Genomic DNA, 17,927 nt, shown 5'->3' with positions numbered 1-17,927 from the left:
TTTGTCGTCTACTCAGTATTGAGTTGAATTTCTCCTCGGCATATCATCCCGAGATGAATGGGTTGGTTGAGAGGGCCAACCAGACCCTGGTCACATATATATGACATTTTGTTTCTGCCAGGCAGGATGACTGGACATCCTTGCTACAGTGGGCGGAGTTTGCGCTTAACAACGCCGTAGCCGACTCCACCGGTCAGACACTATTCCTCCTAAATTACGGCCAGCATCCGCGTGTCCCTGTGCCCATGCCCGTGTCTTCCGCCGACTCCAGGGTGGCAGACTGGGCTGTGGAGGCTCGAGACATTTAGGACCGCACTCTGGATGCCATTCGGGCCTCCAAGGAGAGAATGAGGTTCTTTGCCGATGCACATCGGCGCCCCGCTCCGACCTTTGCTCCTGGCGACTTGGTGTGGCTCTCTGCCCGTAACATCAGGCTGCGAGTAGAGTCCACTAAGTTTGCACCTCACTACTTAGGTCCCTTCAAGGTCCTCGAACAGGTTAACCCTGTGGTCTTTCGTCTGGCCCTTCCCCCATACCTAGGTTTCACCGACACCTTTCATGTGTCCCTCTTGAAGCCCGTATACATGTCCCAGTTTTCCGAGTTATCTGCCGGGACATCGGGTTCGTCTACAGACGATTATGAGGTGAACGCAATTTTGGGGTGCAAGGTGGTGTGTGGCAAAAAATTCTATTTGGTGGACTGGAAGGGTTATGGCCCAGAAGACTGGTCCTGGGAGCCTGCTGAGCACATTCGAGCTCTGCAGCTCATTGCTGCTTTCAAGCGTAGCTAAAGGAGGGGGGTAATGTTAGGGATCGAGTTCCCGGCTCTGCACAGGGGGAATCTCGAACCATCTCCGCTGCGGTCTCCCATTCTTCTCCAGCCGCAGTGGAGCCTGCTCAGCAGAGACATCGGTCCCAGGGTCTGGCTCAGCCTGATACTGTGCAGATGGTTACTGCTGCCTTTCCAGGCTCAGCCATTGTAGCCAGTACTAGTCAGCGGCGAGCAGACATCTCTGGGACTAAGGCTAGTTTCACACTAGCGTTAACTGCAATACGTCGCAAATGCGTCGTTTTTGCGAAACGCCGCATCCAGCAAAAGTTTTTGCTGGATACGTTGTTTCGTCATAGAGTAACATTAGCGACGCATTTGCGACGCATTTGCGACGCATTTCCAAACGGTGAATGCGTTTGGCGGCGTTTGGGCGTATGGTAGCGGTCCGTCGGGAGAAAAAAACGTTACATGTAACGTTTTTTGCTCCCGACGGTCCGCTTTTTCCGACCGCGCATGCGCAGTCGGAACTCCGCCCCCACCTCCCCGCACTTCCCCGCACATCACAATGGGGCAGCGGATGCGTGGGAAATATGCATCCGCTGCCCCCGTTGTGCGGCGGAGACCACACTAGCGTCGGGAACGTCGGCCCGACGCGCAGCGACGGGTTGTTCCCGACGCTAGTGTGAAAGTAGCCTAAGTCCTGCTTTTCCCCTTCTCAGCATGCCCAGGGTAAGACCTCTCATTGGAGTGTGTCTGTGCATGCCACACTAAACATGGAGAACAGAAATTGCACAGGAAAAAGTATTGGGCTCTGTGCCCACGTTGCGGATTCATGTGCGGATTTTTCCGCACTGTTTTTGAAAAATCCGCAGGTAAAACGCAGAGATTTCCTGTGGTTTTCCTGCCTTTTTGCGCGGATTTCACCTGTGCTTTTACACCTGCGGATTCCTATTGAGGAGCAGGTGTAAACAGCTGCGGAATCCACACAAAGAATTGACATGCTGTGGAAAATACAGCGCAGCGTTTCCGCACCATGGGCACAGCGGGTTTGGTTTTCCATAGGTTTACATGGTACTGTAAACCTGATGGAAAACTGCTGTGAATCCGCAGCTGCCAATCCGCTGCAGATGTGCAGGCAAATCCGCTCCGTGTGCACATAGCCTTGAACACGCTTACTGAAATTTATTTAATACTTTGTACAAAAGCCTTTGTTGGTGAAGACAGCTTCAAGACACCTCCTGTATGGTGAAACTAGTCGCAGGCATTGCTCAGGCGTGATTTTGGCCCATTCTTCCACACAAACACTCTTAACATCCTGAAAGTCTCTTCTTGGGCTCCTTCTATGAGTTCTGATCTTTAGTTCCTTCCTCACATTCTTTATTGGATTCAGGTCAGGTGATTGGCAGAGCAATTCTGTCAGCTTTATTTTCTTTCTCCGAAACCAATTATTTCTAATAATTTGTTGGCTTTATGTTTGCAATCATTGGCTTGCTGAAATGTCCACCGTTGTTTTATCTTCTTCATCCTGGTAGATGGCAGCTGATTTTTATCAAGAATGTCTTGGTACATTCATCCATTCATCCTTCCTTTAACTACATGGCGTTTGCCAGAGCCATAGTCTGAAAAACAGCCCTTGATGTTCCCACTTCCACACTTCACTGTTGGTATGGTGTTTTAATATGGTATGCATTATAGCATCCAAACAGTTCAATTTTGGTCTTATCTGACCAGACTTTATTCTCCCAGGATTTCACAGGCTTGTCTAAACTTGAAACGCACTTGAATATACTTTTTTGCTTAGCAATATAGTCTTGTGTGGTGAGCCTGCATACAAGCAATGGAGGTTGCATGGTGATTGTGCAAACAGGCCATGGCGGTTGAGTGCATTACATATTGTTTTTTTTTTAAACAAATGCACCTGCTGATTCCAGGTCTTTTTGTAGCTCTCCATAGGTGGTACTTGGCTCTTGGACAACTCTTCTGATAATTATTTTTACTCTTCTGTCTGAAATCTTGCAGGGAGCACCTGCTAGTATATGAAGAAAATATGTTCTGTCCACTTTCGGATCATGGTCCCAACAGTGCTCATTTGACCCTTCAGTAGTTTAAAAATTCTTCTGTCAATGCCATCAGTATGTTTTGCAACAATAAGGTTGCAAAAGTATTGAGGCAGCTCACTGGTTTTACCCATCATGAGTTGTTTCTTGTGGGGCGCTTTGATAATGAAACACCTTTTTATAGGCCATCAGTTGAAGAAGCTCATATTATTTTTCACTGAGTTGCAGAATTGCATTCTAGTTACTGATACATTTCAGCTGGTGTCATGTCTTTTCATGTTTTTTTTGCACTTCTTTCTTCATGTGTTCAATACTTTTTCCCTGTGTCATTTCTCATTATTACTCATAACTTAATATATGGACATTGGACATCAATGGTTTGATTTCTTTGCTTGTGTGCATTTGATTGGTTGTTACCAACATCTGGTGAGAAGTTCATGTCAAGAGCTTCTTTAGAAATATATTAACTTAGAACATTTGTAATGTGTTCAATACTTATTTCACCCGCTGTATATGCAGGCAGCAACACACTGTGGAAAGAAGAACACTACTCCACGGTAGCATTAACAAACAAGTCTGGTTTCCACACTTCATAGTCATGAAATGTGCTGGAGCGCAGCAGAACTCAGTGTGACAAAGTGACAGATTTCAGTTTCATCTCCAGCAGTCAGTGTGAAAGAGGGGCAGTGCTGGAGAAGTGGAGTCTCATTTCAAACACTTCTAGTAGCTCTTCTGTCACATTTATTTTCAAATGAGCTTTATTGGCAGGATCAAATGCACATTAGCATTACCAAAGTGAGTGTAGACCTGCCAAATATGATGTACTGTCCACACTGACTGCTGGAGATGAAATCTGAAAGCTGTTAATCACACTCAGGTTATCTATGCACATGTAAACACTGTGCACTGAGGAGAGAAGACTGTCATTATGTCTCACACTGAGTGTGTTCTAAGCTATAGTGTGTTCTCTTGCCCCCTTTTATGTGGATATCTGTAAACGATTGGCAGAGCTGCCAGCAGTATGAGAGGAGAGCTACTAGAAGTGTTTGCAATGAGATTCAACTGACAGCTAGACATAAAAGCTATCAGTTAATCACACTCAGATCTGCTGTGCTAAAGCACGCCATCACTCTGTATTGAGGAGAGCAAACTGTTTGTGGTGGCATTTTCTTATTTCCCCAATGTGTTACTTCCTGTTTGTGATTGGTCCACATGAGACAGGAAGAAGTGCGCGCCCCCAGTGACATCTTTCTGTAAATTCCCCCTTGACTTAAAAGAAAGTTAACTGTTTAAGTGGAAAATAATTTGATTGCTAATATCTCCGCAACAGAGTGGCACATTTTTTTAAAAAAATGCTTTATTCTGCTCTGCAGCACTTTTTTATTGTGTGTACTGTTCAACATGAAAATTTTGGTTGAAAAGGTCATGTTTAACTCAGAATTCTCTAATATTACCTTAATTTTCTGAGAACTTGTTGCTTTTACTTTTTTTTACTTACATTCTACTCTTGATCTAAATAGGAAATTCTATAACTGTCTTCTATATTTCTCAATTTACAGACGTGGTCACTAAACCTAAAATCACAGCATCCATCAAACAACCTAATGAAAGTAATCCATTCACCTTAACATGTAACACCTCAAATGATACGACCATAAGCTGGACCAAGAAAGATGACAACATCTCCTCGGAAACTAAGTTATCTGAAGACAACAGGACTCTCATGTTCTCTAGTGTTAAGAGAGAAGACTCAGGAGAATACCAGTGTGAAGCTCAGAATATTGCCAGTAATGATGTCAGTGATCTGTATACAGTTACTGTACTCTGTGAGTAACCAGAATATTTGTATGGGTTTGATCATTAAAGACATTTTGTTGCATTCCTTTAAGACAAACAAGGGCGTATTGTAGGTCCCACTTTACTATGGAGCAGGGCCTCAATCAAATTCTTGCTGGAAGATCTGCAGATATGCAAGTGATAGCCGCATACACCTTCTAACTAGATATGAGCAAATCTTTTAAAATTCAAAATCACCAGCCTCAATCATGTCAAAATTTTCTCAAATTAAACTGAAAAGATGTGTATAACACTTTGAGGACTATTAAGACTGTCTTCAACCCCTTTTAAGCTCTTGAATATAATGTTAGCAATGCCCAAGTGACCTCAATGTATCTGGCTATGGGTAAACAAATGATATAACAAGAGATACCCAACAGTCTGTTCCACACACACTAATCTTCTTCACTGCTTTGCTGTCATACACTATCAGTACAGTGTCTAAAGTGTTTTATGGATTTTACTCCCCATCTCTATGGCTAAGCTGAGAGCTGCCATATTCTTTCACTATCCAGTTTCACCACAAAGTGGCTGCTGAATTCCTTGCCTCTGCTTTCATAGAGGATGTATTAGTGTCTTCTGATTAGCTGAGTTATACCATGTACCATGTGATGTGATAGCTGCAACGGAAATAATTTTAATTGCTGGTTCTACTATTTTAACTGTTTAGACAGATGTAAGTTAACTCTCACAGACCTGTAACTTCTTTTTAAGAGGCTCCTCTGTCCTCCACTCATTGCCTGTAGTAATGGCTCCTTTTTGAACTTGTCCACAACCACAAACAGTCACACTCCAAACTCCACTGTGGTGAAGACCAAAGAGCTGTCGAAGGACACAAAATTGTAGCCCTGCACCAGGCTGGGAAGACTGAATCTGCAATAGGCATGCAGCTTGGTGTGATTAAATCAACTGTGGGAGCAGTAAGAAAGTGGAAGACATACAAGACCACTGATAATCTCCCTCGATCTGGGGCTCCACGCAAAATCTCACCCCTTGGGGTCAAAATGATCACAAGAACGGTGAGCAAAAATCACAGCTCTGCAGCGATACGCATGGGGCTTCCCACATCACTCTGGTCCCAGGACTACTGTTCTCTTGACTTTTAGACCCCTGACGCCCTGCAGTGGACTGCCTCATATAGTGATCGCGATCTCAGCCTTCTTGTTTAATCCCTTGGTACATGCTTTCCTCCTCACTGCTCTATATGGCAGCTCCCTCTCTAACTTCATGCCTTAAGGGAGATTTTTTTCTTCTTACTTCAATGGGATATCTATGTTATTTTCCCCATAAGATTAAAAAGGGCTTATTGTGGCCTTTCAGAAGGGTTTTTTTCCATTGTCTGGTTTTCTGGGGACACCCAGAACAGGGTTTTGTCTATTTCATGTGCAACTCTTGTATGTATATGGGGTGTCGTTTTAGGTATGTTTCTGTCATTTGAATATGATATTGTATACTCTATAGTGTCATGGGACTACAAGTGATGTGTTTTGTCTTTTAAATGTTTTTATTGTGGGTTTGTCTACCAATAAACTTTGCATATATTTTTCTTCAATATCTTGGGTGTGCGCCTAATATGCATGGTTCTTTCCTTTTTTGATGCATTGCTTTATCCTGTGCATTGTGCAGTACCCCTATATATCTAAGACTCCAGCTATTTTTACGCCCGTTAGTGGTGCTCCCTGTTTATCTTTATTTACTGACATTACAAAGCTGACATCAACCCCACAACTATTACCCCACTGGCCACTGCACCAGGGAAAGTTGAAAGAGCGAGGTTAATCAAATAGATGCAACTTTTCTGGGGTGTCTGTGGGCTGCTATTATTAGGCTGGGGAGGGCCAACATCCATGGCCCCTTCCCAGAGAATACTAGCCCCAAAGAAGTCTGCTTTAACTTGGCTGGTTGTCAAAAATGGGGGGGACCTCACACTATTTTTTAAAATTATTTATTTAAATAATTTAAAAATATGGTTTGGTGACCCCTCTATTTTTGATAAACAGCCAATAGAAAGCATCCACAGCTGTCGTATTTGCCTGCTCTGGTTACCAAAAATAGGAGACCCTACGTCTTTTTTTAAATGTATTTATTTCACAGGTGCCGGCTGATGATTACTCTCATCAGACTCGCCTGCACTAGCTGCTATCAGCGAGAGCAGTTGTAGGATGATGAGAGTAGTACTCTCATAAGCCGGTCATCTGATAGCATGGGAATCGCAGCGCTTTGACCGGAGGTAACAAACTTACCGCCAATCAGAACTGCCAGTTTTTCACAAATGACAGCTTGAGAAACACCTGTATCACCAGGTAACATCAGTACATGTTTATGGGTCCATGCAGAAGTCCGTGTTTGTGGTCCATGCACGGACACTAAGTGTTCGGTACGGACCTCGAACTCTACTGCTCCGGTTCGCTCATCACTAGTGAGGACCCTATTCCATTATTACACTAAATTATCTCATTGGCAGCTTTAAGGTACCTTCACACGAAACGACGCTGCAGCGATAGCGACAACGATGCCGATCGCTGCAGCGTCGCTGTTTGATCGCTGGAGAGCTGTCACACAGTCAGCTCTCCAGCGACCAACGATGCCGAGGTCCCCGGGTAACCAGGGTAAACATCGGGTTGCTAAGCGCAGGGCCGCGCTTAGTAACCCGATGTTTACCCTGGTTACCAGCGTAAAATGTAAAAAAAACAAACAGTACATACTTACATTCGCGTCCCCCGGCGTCTGCTTCCTGACACTGACTGACTGACTGAGCGCCGGCAGTAGCAGGGCACAGCGGTGACGTCACCGCTGTGCTGTGCTTTCACTTTCACTTTGCGGCGCTCAGTCAGTGTGGGAAGCAGACGGTGGGGGATGCGAATGTAAGTATGTACTGTTTGTTTTTTTTACATTTTACACTGGTAACCAGGGTAAACATCGGGTTACTAAGCACGGCCCTGCGCTTAGTAACCCGATGTTTACCCTGGTTACCAGTGTAAAATATCGCTGGTATCGTTGCTTTTGCTGTCAAACACAACGATACACGGCGATCGGACGACCAAATAAAGTTCTGAACTTTATTCAGCGACCAGCGACATCACAGCAGGATCCTGATCGCTGCTGCGTGTCAAACTAAACGATATCGCTAGCAAGGACGCTGCAACATCACGGATCGCTAGCGATATCGTTACAAAGTCGTTTCGTGTGAAGGTACCTTTACCCAATGTAACTACTGTCCTCTTGTTTTGCAGATGGCCCAGATAAGATACAAATAGAAGGAGAATTACTTGTGAAGCCTGGATCTCCCTTCACTTTAACATGTTCTGCTGATTCTTTCCCACCTCCTGAGTATCAATGGAAAATCAATGGCGCAGACTTAGAGGGAAAGACAAGCAAATATAATATTAGTAGTGCTGCACCTGAGGATCAAGGACTGTACACATGTGTGGCGAGGAACCCGGTGACTCTCCTGTCTGCTACAGGCTCTACATATGTGATTGTGACTGCAGGTAAAGGCATAAAGTAATGGTTTCATTGTTAATGCAACCGTTTTACAGTTTCAGATAGTTGAAGTATTACCAGATTTAATATATGTGTTTACAGTATGGTTGCAAAACCTAGAGAACCTCTCTGTCCATTACTTTTGGATCTACTAAACCTGATGTAGATCATTACAGATGAGCAAATGTTTTGAACTTCAAATTTGCCAGCTTGGATGAATTTTGCAAGTAAGCATGATTGGCGGCTTATCAATTCACCGCAAATCAAAAGCATCTCAAATCTTAAAATTGCCTTTAAAAGATGTCTGTAGGACTCTTTCCGATCCCTTTCAAGCTCATTAATGCAAACACAGCCTTAGTAATGTCATTGTGACTTCAATATATATGGCTGAGGGTCAACAGATTGTAACCAACAGCCTGTTAAATAATGCAATGACTTTTTTTGTTTTTTTTTTAATTAAAAAGTATTTAAAAAATAATGTTTTTTGGATGGAAAATGCCGGCTATCTTGCTATTTATCGACATGCTGTGTAGTTGGAGCAAAAATTATCCCTTTTTTATGAAATAGCAACATGATGAGTATTTATAAACTAGAATAGCAATGGTTCGTTCTTTGTTAGCCATCAAAACCGTATTATCTCTTTTTCTGGAGTAGCAACAGGTTTTGTATTTTTTTGTAAAGGTTATAAACAATGATGAACCACCTGGGCACAGACAATATAGCAAAAAAAAAGAGGAATTAGAAAATAACAGTCCAGACAAAATGATCCATCAAAAACAATGGTTTACTGTTTTAGCCATGGTCCTCTAATAAAATAGGTTTGTCACATTTTATTTCCTTTCCCCAACCTAAAATGATTGAAGAAAACAATATTGTCATGCATTTTGGTATAAACCCGAGCCTGTGCTTTTTGGTCGGCTTCTCTGTTAGCCGAGCTACATCAGATACACCTTTTCTCTGGGTGTTCTGTTATCCTTGCTGCTGTCTTTTTAGGATAAAAATGTGTTTTCATTTACTCATTTGTCTGCCCTATCACCATTCGGGTGCAACTTTATATGCTTCTCCCCTGCTGGTATTTCCTGCTTGTGATAGTCTCATTTGTATGTCCATGTCCAGCCCTACTAATGTAGTTAAAGCCTGTCAATGAAAGACCAGCTAGGGTTTATCTTTTTGCTGATGTATTCATTATCCTGCACCTTTCTTCTGTTTCCTGTTAAGAAATAGTTTATTAGTTAACAACAAAACCTATATCAATCTCCCATATAGAAAAGCAACTTCCTTAAACTGCAACAAAGCATTTAGAATATATAACCAAAAAAGGGAAAAATAGTCTCACAGAGTCAAAAACCATACAGCACCCATGTGCCTACGTATATAGCATAAATATGAGAGAATTATAAAAATATCAGAAGAAGCAAATAATAATAAATCAGACTTTATTAGTATTATATAAAAAATGATAAATAACAGACAATATCAGAAAACAGATTTGAGGACAAACAGAGACAATAAAAAATGAAAACAGTCAGGTTTGCTGAAATTACCTGTCCCTTTAAGGCTCCTGACGAAGCCTAGTGGGCGAAACATACGTCGATGTGCAGCACAGTGAGGTGCAGAGATGAATATCCGTCCCTTTGTAGAGGAACTATGACCTCAGGTACAGTTTAGTGATATAATAATTGATTGCACAATGAACCTTTACCTATGGATTGATTATAACTATTGACACTGTTATTTCCTCCAGAAATCTGATGGGAATGTTTAGGTTAGCAGACCAGGTTTACCTATGATTGACTGTACCTGTTACTCTTTTTGGTCATTTGGGCACACCTATATTATTTTACAGGGGTGTAATTGCTATGATTTTGGTGCCTTTCAATAGACTCTTTATCTAAGAGCCTTAAAGGGATGGGTAATTTTGTCAAACCCGACTGTTTTCATTTTTTACTGTCTCTGTTTGTCCTCATTTGGTCCTCAAATCTGTTTTCTGATATTGTCTGTTATTTATTCTTTTTGATATAATGCTTATTAAAGTCTAATTGGTTATTATTTGCTTCTTCTGATATTTTTATAGTTCTCACATATTTATGATGTATACGTAGGCACATGGGTGCTGTATGGTTTTTGACTCAGTGAGACTATTTTTCCCTTTTTTGGTTATATAATAGTTTATTAGTTGTTAAGAAGAAGTTTATTTTCTAACAGTACATATTTAATCCTTTATTTTGTATTTCATAATTTGTTTTACTCACTCTGGGATCTTTTCTATTTCAGCACACTTTCCTTTTTGTAGGTAATTTGCACTCTGCCCTGTTTTCTGGTTCTTTAGGAGGAATGTGAAGCTCTCGGCAGTCGTTCAGGCAGCATTGGTATGAGTTACCATAGTGTAGTCCAGTGTTTCCCAAACTCCGGTCCTCACGGCCCCCAACAGTTCATGTTTTAGGGATTTTCTTAGTATTGCACATGTGAGAGATCCTATGGCAATTTCTGATGTGTTGATACTAATTCCATCAAGTGTGCAATACTATGGAAATCCTGAAATCAAGATCTGTTGGGGTCTATGAGGATCAGAGTTTGGGAAACACTGGTGTAGACTATGGTTAGGGCTATATCAACTCACACAGTTACCACTAAGGACTGCAAGGTCAGGATCCTTAGTCTGCACTGAACTGGCAGAGTTAGTTGCTCTTTTTAGTGTCTTATCTTTTTCCTCAACTGAGTTACTACACTATCATAACATATAGTAGGGAAATTAAGTATTTGATACACTGCTGATTTTGCCAGTTTTCACACCTACAAAAAATGAAGAGGTCTGTAATTTTTATCATAGGTACACTTCAATTGTGAGAGACGGAATCTTAAAAAAATCCAGAAAATTCACATTGCATGATTTTTAAATAATTAATTTGCATTTTATTGTATGAAATAAGTATTTGATAAAGTAGAAAGCAGAACTTAATATTTGGTACAAAAATCTTGGTTTGCAATTATAGAGATCAGACGTTTTGTGCAGTTCTTTGCCAAGTTTGCACACACTGCAGCAGGGATTTTGGCCCACTCTTTGATACAGATCTTTTCCAAATCTTTCAGGTTTTCGGGCTGTCGCTGGGCAACATTAAGTTTTATTTCCTTCCAAAGATTTTCTATTGGGATCAGGTTTGGAGACTGGCTAGGCCACTCCAGGACCTTGAAATGCTTCTCACTGAGCCAGTCCTTAGTTGTCCTGGCTGTGTGTTTTAGGTCATTGCCATGCTGGAAGACCCGTCCACAACCCATCTTCAATGTTCCTACTGAGAAAAGGAGGTTGTTGGCCAAAATCTCACGATACATGACCCCATCCATCCTATTTTCAGTATGGTGCTGTCGTCACATCCCCTTTACTGAAAAGCACCCCCAAAGTGTGATGTTTCCCCCACCATATATAACGGTTGGGATGAGGTTCTTGGGGTTGTATTTCTCCTTCTTCCTCCAAACATGGCAAGTGGAGTTTATACCAAAAAGTTCTATTTTGGGCTCATCTGACCACAAGACCTTCTCGCATGTTTCCTTTGGATCATCCAGATGGTCACTGGTGAACTTTAAATGGGTCTGGAAATGTGCTGGCTTGAGCAGGGAGACCTTGCGTGCCCTGCAGAATTTTAATCCATGATGGCGTAATGTTTGAGACTGTGATCCCAGCTTTCTTCAGGTCGTTGACCATATTATCCTCCCATATAGTTCTGGGCTGATTCCTGACCTTTCTCAGAATCATCCTTACACCACAAGGAGAGACCTTGCATGGAGCCCCAGATTGAGGAGGAATGACAGTCATCCTGTGTTTCTTCCATTTTCTAATAATTATGCCAACAGTTGTTGCCTTCTCAGCAAGCCACTTGCTCATTGTCCTATAGCCCATCCCAGCCATGTGCACGTCTACAATTTTGTCCCTGTTATCCTTAGACAGCTTTTTGGTCTTGACTATGGTGGAGAGGTTGGAGAGTGATTGAGTGTGTGGACAGGTGTCTTTTATACAGGTAATAAGTGCAGAGTAGGAGGCTTCTAACAGAAAAACGAAAAGGCCTGTAAGAACCAGAATTCTTGCTGGTTGGTGACCAAATACTTATTTCATGCAATAAAATGCAATATAATTATGTAAAAATCCTACAATGTCATTATCTGGTTTTTAATTTTAGATTGTGTCTCTCACAGTTGAAGTGCACCTGCGATACAAATTGCAGACCTCTCCTTTCTTTGTAGTTGGGAAACTTGCACAATCAGCAATGTATCAAATATTTATTTTCCCCACTGTGTATATTATGATTGTAAGGGTACTTTCTGGCCAATGTGTACCTTGTGCACTCTAAACACCATATACAGGGGTCCCTGGGTGTGTGCACATACATTTTCTTTCATTGCTGTCACTCTCAGACTGACGGCTGCCATATCTTGGAGTAATTGGGAACCCTTTGTTATCGTTAAGAATGAGGCAGACATATTTAATAAAAATAACTCTTGTTTATTTGATCTTGAAACCATGTACAACATGTAGTAGGTTAAACAGTGGAATTATTCATCTGCATTGCATAACAGAGGTCCAAAGATTTTGGTTATGGATGGCGTCACATAACTTGGGAAGAACATTGCTGACGTATAACAGGTTAAGTTGACGACCTCCATCTTCCTAGTACAGGTCCACATGGGTTGATGTGTCTCGCTGTGAACTCTTTACCCAGTACACTACTCTGTGGAATATTTAACCCCTTTCCGACATCGGGCGTACATTTACGCAGATGTCAAACATCCTCCCTTTGATGTGGGCTCCGGCGGTAAGCTCATATCTTTCCCAACACCTGGCAGCTGTTTTGAAAAGCTGACATGTGACCGAAACAGCTGCGGGTGGAATCGCGATCCACCCTCGCTATTAACCCACTGAATGCCGCTGTCAAAAGCTGACAGCGTCATTTATCTCCCCCGTTACGTGATCGCAGGTCACCGGTTCAGTGGCATGACAACTAGAGGTCTCCTGGAGATCTCTATGGTTGTCACTGCCAGATTGCTGTGAGCGCCACCCAGTGGTCGGTGCTCATAGCAAGTGAGTAATTCTACTACATAGAGGCGACCTGTTCATCGCCTCTATGTAGCAGAGCCGATCGGGTTGTGGCATCTTCTAGTCTCCCATGGAGACTATTGAAGCATGCCAAAAGTAAAAAAAAAGTTTTTTAAAAACATAAAAAAATATAAAAGTTCAAACCACTCCCCTTTCGCCCCATTCAAAATAAAACAATAAAACAATAAAAAAATCAAACATGCAAATATTTGGTATCACCGCATTCAGAATCACCCAATCTATCAACAACTGATCGCTAAATGGCGCAGCGAGAAAAACAAGGAAAAAGCCAGAATTAAGTTTTTTTGGTCACCGTGACATTGCATTAAAATGCAATAATGGGCGATCAAAAGATCATATCTGCACCAAAATTGTATCATGAACGCGTCAGCTCCGCACGTAAAAAAATAAGCCCTTACCCAACCCGAGATCACGAAAAATGGAGACGCTACGGGTATCGGAAAATGGCGCAATAATGACCTGGAAAATCACAGTGGCATGTCAATTTTAGCATTTAGAACCTAGTAAAAAATCCAAACAAAAACAAGTGTGGGATTGCACTTTTTTTTGCAATTTCACCACACTTGGAATTTTTTTCCCATTTTCTAGTACACGACATGATAAAACCAATAGTGTCGTTCAAAATTACAACTCATCCCGCAAAAAACAAGCCCGCACATAGCTATAATGATGGAAAAATAAAAAAGTTATGGCTCTGGGAAGAAGGGGAGCAAAAAACGAAAACACAAAACCGAAAATACCTCCCGAGGTTAAGGGATTGAGGGAGCTCTTCTAGCTTCTATACCTTTTCGACGTGTCCCAGCCTTGCTGATTCCATATTCCTTCTCTAAAACCTCCAAGTTTGGCAAACACTATTTGTCTTCCACTAGGTGCCCCAATTTGCCTGCTAGAGGTGAAATGCTTTCATAATCACTTGAAACTGAAGGATAGTACTAACTTCTGAACGTCTGTTCTCCTGCACGCACCCTATATGGCTGAGACTACGGAGAGTATCATCTTTCTCTGAAACTGAACTTGAAATAACCCATAAAACAGGAGTAACTCACTCCTAGTACCCACTTACTCCTCCCCAAACCATGGGCTGGCCTTACAGTTAACCCTATCAACCCTGAATACAGGAAAACTGCAGCCTACATGAAGATAACATACACAATAATATACAGGTCACACAAGATAATAAATTAGAAGCTTTCAGAGTAGAAGTTCATCATCTTCTCCACCTTTACATGATAAAGAAATGTACAGGGTGGGCCATATATGGGGATAAACCTGGGTGGGCCATGCATATGGATACACCTAAATAAAATGGGAATGGTTGGTGATATCAACTTCCTGTTTGTGGCACATTAGTATTTGGGAGCTGGAAAACCTTTCAAGATGAGTGGTGACCATGGTGGCCATTTTGTAGCTGGCCATTTTGGATCCAACTTTATATATGGCCCACCCAGGTGTATCCATATAAATGGCCCACCCTGTCTTAATCATCAACCCTATCCTAAAACTTAATATCGACCTTTCAAAGATCCCTGCCATTTAAACTGATAAGGAGCAAACTCCTTAAAACATGTGTATGCAAGTGGACAGCTCGGTTTGGCTTCTTATGCTATGCCATGTGCTAATGAGACTGAATGAAAAATCGAAATTCAATGATTATAATGTGTGTCTTATTAGTTTTTTTTCATATAGTGTATTCTTATTTATTTCCACCTTTTCTTTTTCAATTATAGCGTCGTTGATATGTGAACAGCCCACTGGACTTATACTTGGACTTACCTTTGCTCTAATCTTAAGTGTTGTACTAAATATAATTTCAAATTTCTACTGGCAAAGGAAATTATTGAAAATAAGGAGAAATGGTAAGAAAAATCCTGGAATATATATATCTTTATCTATATATATCTTATATAAAGAGAGGAAATAATTACTTGTCATCAAAGGTTTATGCCGATTAGCAATGACAAGCACAGGGGTCTTCTGCAGACTCCCGGTTGTCATACCAACCCATCGACTCCCTTTCAATCATGTGGCAAGGGCGCTGATGGCTGGGGTTTGTGATATACTTCTGACTCGGTTATATTACATGCCAGTGTCAGAGATTGACAGCGGCATTTCACATGTTAACAGCCGCAAGTGGATTGCAATTCCACCTGCGACTGTTAGGGACACATGACAGCTGATTAAATCAGCTGTCATGTGCCAAAGACCGAATCAAAGGGAAATACAAGACCTATGATGATGTATACATAGGTCATAGGTCGTGAAGGGGTTAAAGTGATTCATAATGATAAAAAGTCATTAGGTTAAAGTACAGTTCATATTATGGTCTCTTCATATTATATATTTTTTTATCCTCAGAGACAGAGACACCACAGACTAGACATGAATACAATAATTATTTTGTAAATATGCAGGTAGGTGACAATGTTCTAACAAAGGCATAGAAACACAATTACATGGAAATATTTACTGAAAATCCATTATATCCTCTTTTTTTTAATACCTGGCACCAGTAACTCTTGGGAAATTATTATATATAGCTGGAATACTTATAGCTCTATATTTAACAGTATATAGTAAAATCACTGATGGTAGAACACTGCACGGATGTTTATATGACACCCAGAGGCTATGCGCACATACCTAAAGGCCATGTACACATACCCTAAAAGCTATATGCACATACCCAAAGGCCATGTATACATACCCAAAGGCCATGTACACAAACCCAAAGGCTATGTGCACACAGAGGACCTAATTCATCATTACCATTACACTTTGTCTAGTTTGCACCTTTTTTTGTTTGCACCCAATCTATCCTTCTATTTTTACCCTTTTTGAAGTCTGTTGCATAAGTGCTGTTTGTCTTGTTTGTTTTTTGTTTTCTGCTCAGTGGGTGGAGTTTTGTGATTTCAGATATTTTTTGCCTGATCCATAAAATAACGTTAGTATTAACCTATAAAAGGATTTAAAGCATGTACTTCGAGACGGCATTATAAATCTCAATAAAGAAATGAGTGGTTATGTTTACATTAATCCAATGATTCCAAATATATCTAAAATAATAGCTCCAAAATACAACAATTGATATAGTGTTACATGCCAAATTAAAATAGATATATGATAGTAGATTTGGGGAAAGATGACTTCCTTAAATATGTTCCTAATGTAAAAATTCTATTCTGCAATATCAGAGTGTCACCACTAACAGAGATAGATATAAAGGGAAAAAAGTGCTTATATGCCCCCTGATGAAGCTAAGGCAAAACATATGTCAAGTGCAAATATCTGAGTGATTTTTTTATCCAGTCTTATTATGTTTACTGTTTCTTATCTTTTTCCCCCTGTGTGGTCTCTTGTGAGACTGTGTCAGGAAGGGCTCATCTATTACATGCTTAGGGGGAAACAGTGATGTATGTCATAGTTTGCAGCATATTCTATGTAGCACTCCTTTTGCACTTTGCATACATATTATTCCACTTTATTGGATAATTGCATATAGTTTAATATATATTTTTCATAATCAATCTGAGTCGCCCAGCCAGGGCAGTGGGGTACTCGGTACCGGGTCTGGTCTCAAGGGGGGATGTCACGGTGGCTGCGACCTGGTCCGTGGCCCTCGGGCTCAACGTTAAAGGAGAACGGTCTTTAAAGGGGAAAATGTTCAAAGTCTGTTGTGATGCCACCTGTGGTGTTCGGTCAGTAGCGGGACCGACGCTGCATTAAAGGGGTCCCCTGGGGGATGTTGTGGCAGCACGGGTGTTACACTTCCCACAGGTGAAGCGGGGTCCCCAGGGGTCCTATGGTGTGTGGCCAAGATGATGGTATGTCCTGATGAATAAATGGAGGAGACAAGTTGTAAGTCTTTACCTGGTTTGCTGCAGATGGTAGGCCACAGTCCAGGGCTCCGGCAACAGGTACATTAGGAGTCCAGGCAGTTCAGAGACAAGTGGAATCCCCTTGGCAAGTCAGGTTGGGGGCCTTCCACTCTGCACTTGCTGTGTCTGAGTTCCCTGCTGCCACTAAGTGCTCAAAACAGGGTCCTAGTTGTTTCCCCTGTCCTGGGACAGGTACCTGTATGGTAGGCAGCTTGAGCCGTCCCTTCTGGGGGCCTCCGCACGGTGACTCCAGGCTCCAGGGTGCTGCTGTACCACATGTGCGAATGGGCTATGTCAGTGTAATCCTATGCCCTCCGGTTCTGCTCTGTGTCTTAGAATTCCACAAAAGCTTCAGGTTCCCTGTACCCGGTATCTGCGCACTGACTCCTTGGAGGCCTACTCATAGCCTTCTTGACTCCTGTACCTCTCCTCACTGCTCCCTTCCTGTCTGTCCTCGCTCACAATCTGTCTGTACAAACTAATCTGACTCCTCCTCCAAACCAGGATCTTTATTGAGGGAAGCTGCCCTAAAACAGGGTTTTGAGCTCCCCCTCCTGCCCTGGATTTGGACGGTGTTGCGTGTTTGATAACCTGTCAAAGGGAATTTCACTTGTCTCCAGGCATAGCAGTACCCTGCCCGAGAGGAAGGCAGCACTACTGTGGTACCCGAACTCCTGGGGTGCCACATTCCCCTTCCCCTGTTAAATCCAGTACTCCTGGACTGGGAAAATGAAACATAAACAACAGGTTAAAAAAATACATTTTTGTAAATACATTAGAAATACATTAGAACAAGT

The 17,927-nt window shown here is 41.9% G+C and overlaps 1 protein-coding gene across 5 annotated transcripts in view; it reads left to right on the top strand.

Moving 5' to 3' along the window:
* The window catches only part of LOC143768640 (cell adhesion molecule CEACAM1-like), a 114,780-nt gene that overhangs the window by 44,245 nt on the left and 52,608 nt on the right, over positions 1-17,927 (top strand). For all 5 annotated transcript variants that reach the window (XM_077257286.1, XM_077257285.1, XM_077257284.1 and 2 more), the window contains exons 3-6: positions 4,389-4,655; positions 7,899-8,156; positions 14,983-15,111; positions 15,611-15,666. In XM_077257286.1, the coding sequence (XP_077113401.1) occupies positions 4,389-4,655; positions 7,899-8,156; positions 14,983-15,111; positions 15,611-15,666 (710 nt within the window). The remainder of the gene's footprint in view (positions 1-4,388; positions 4,656-7,898; positions 8,157-14,982; positions 15,112-15,610; positions 15,667-17,927) is intronic.

This window comes from Ranitomeya variabilis, chromosome 4 (assembly GCF_051348905.1).
Source record: "Ranitomeya variabilis isolate aRanVar5 chromosome 4, aRanVar5.hap1, whole genome shotgun sequence".
In the NCBI taxonomy this organism is placed as follows: domain Eukaryota; kingdom Metazoa; phylum Chordata; class Amphibia; order Anura; family Dendrobatidae; genus Ranitomeya; species Ranitomeya variabilis.
The sequence above is the reverse complement of the archived record's forward strand: the minus strand, read 5'-3'. Positions and strand labels throughout refer to the sequence as shown.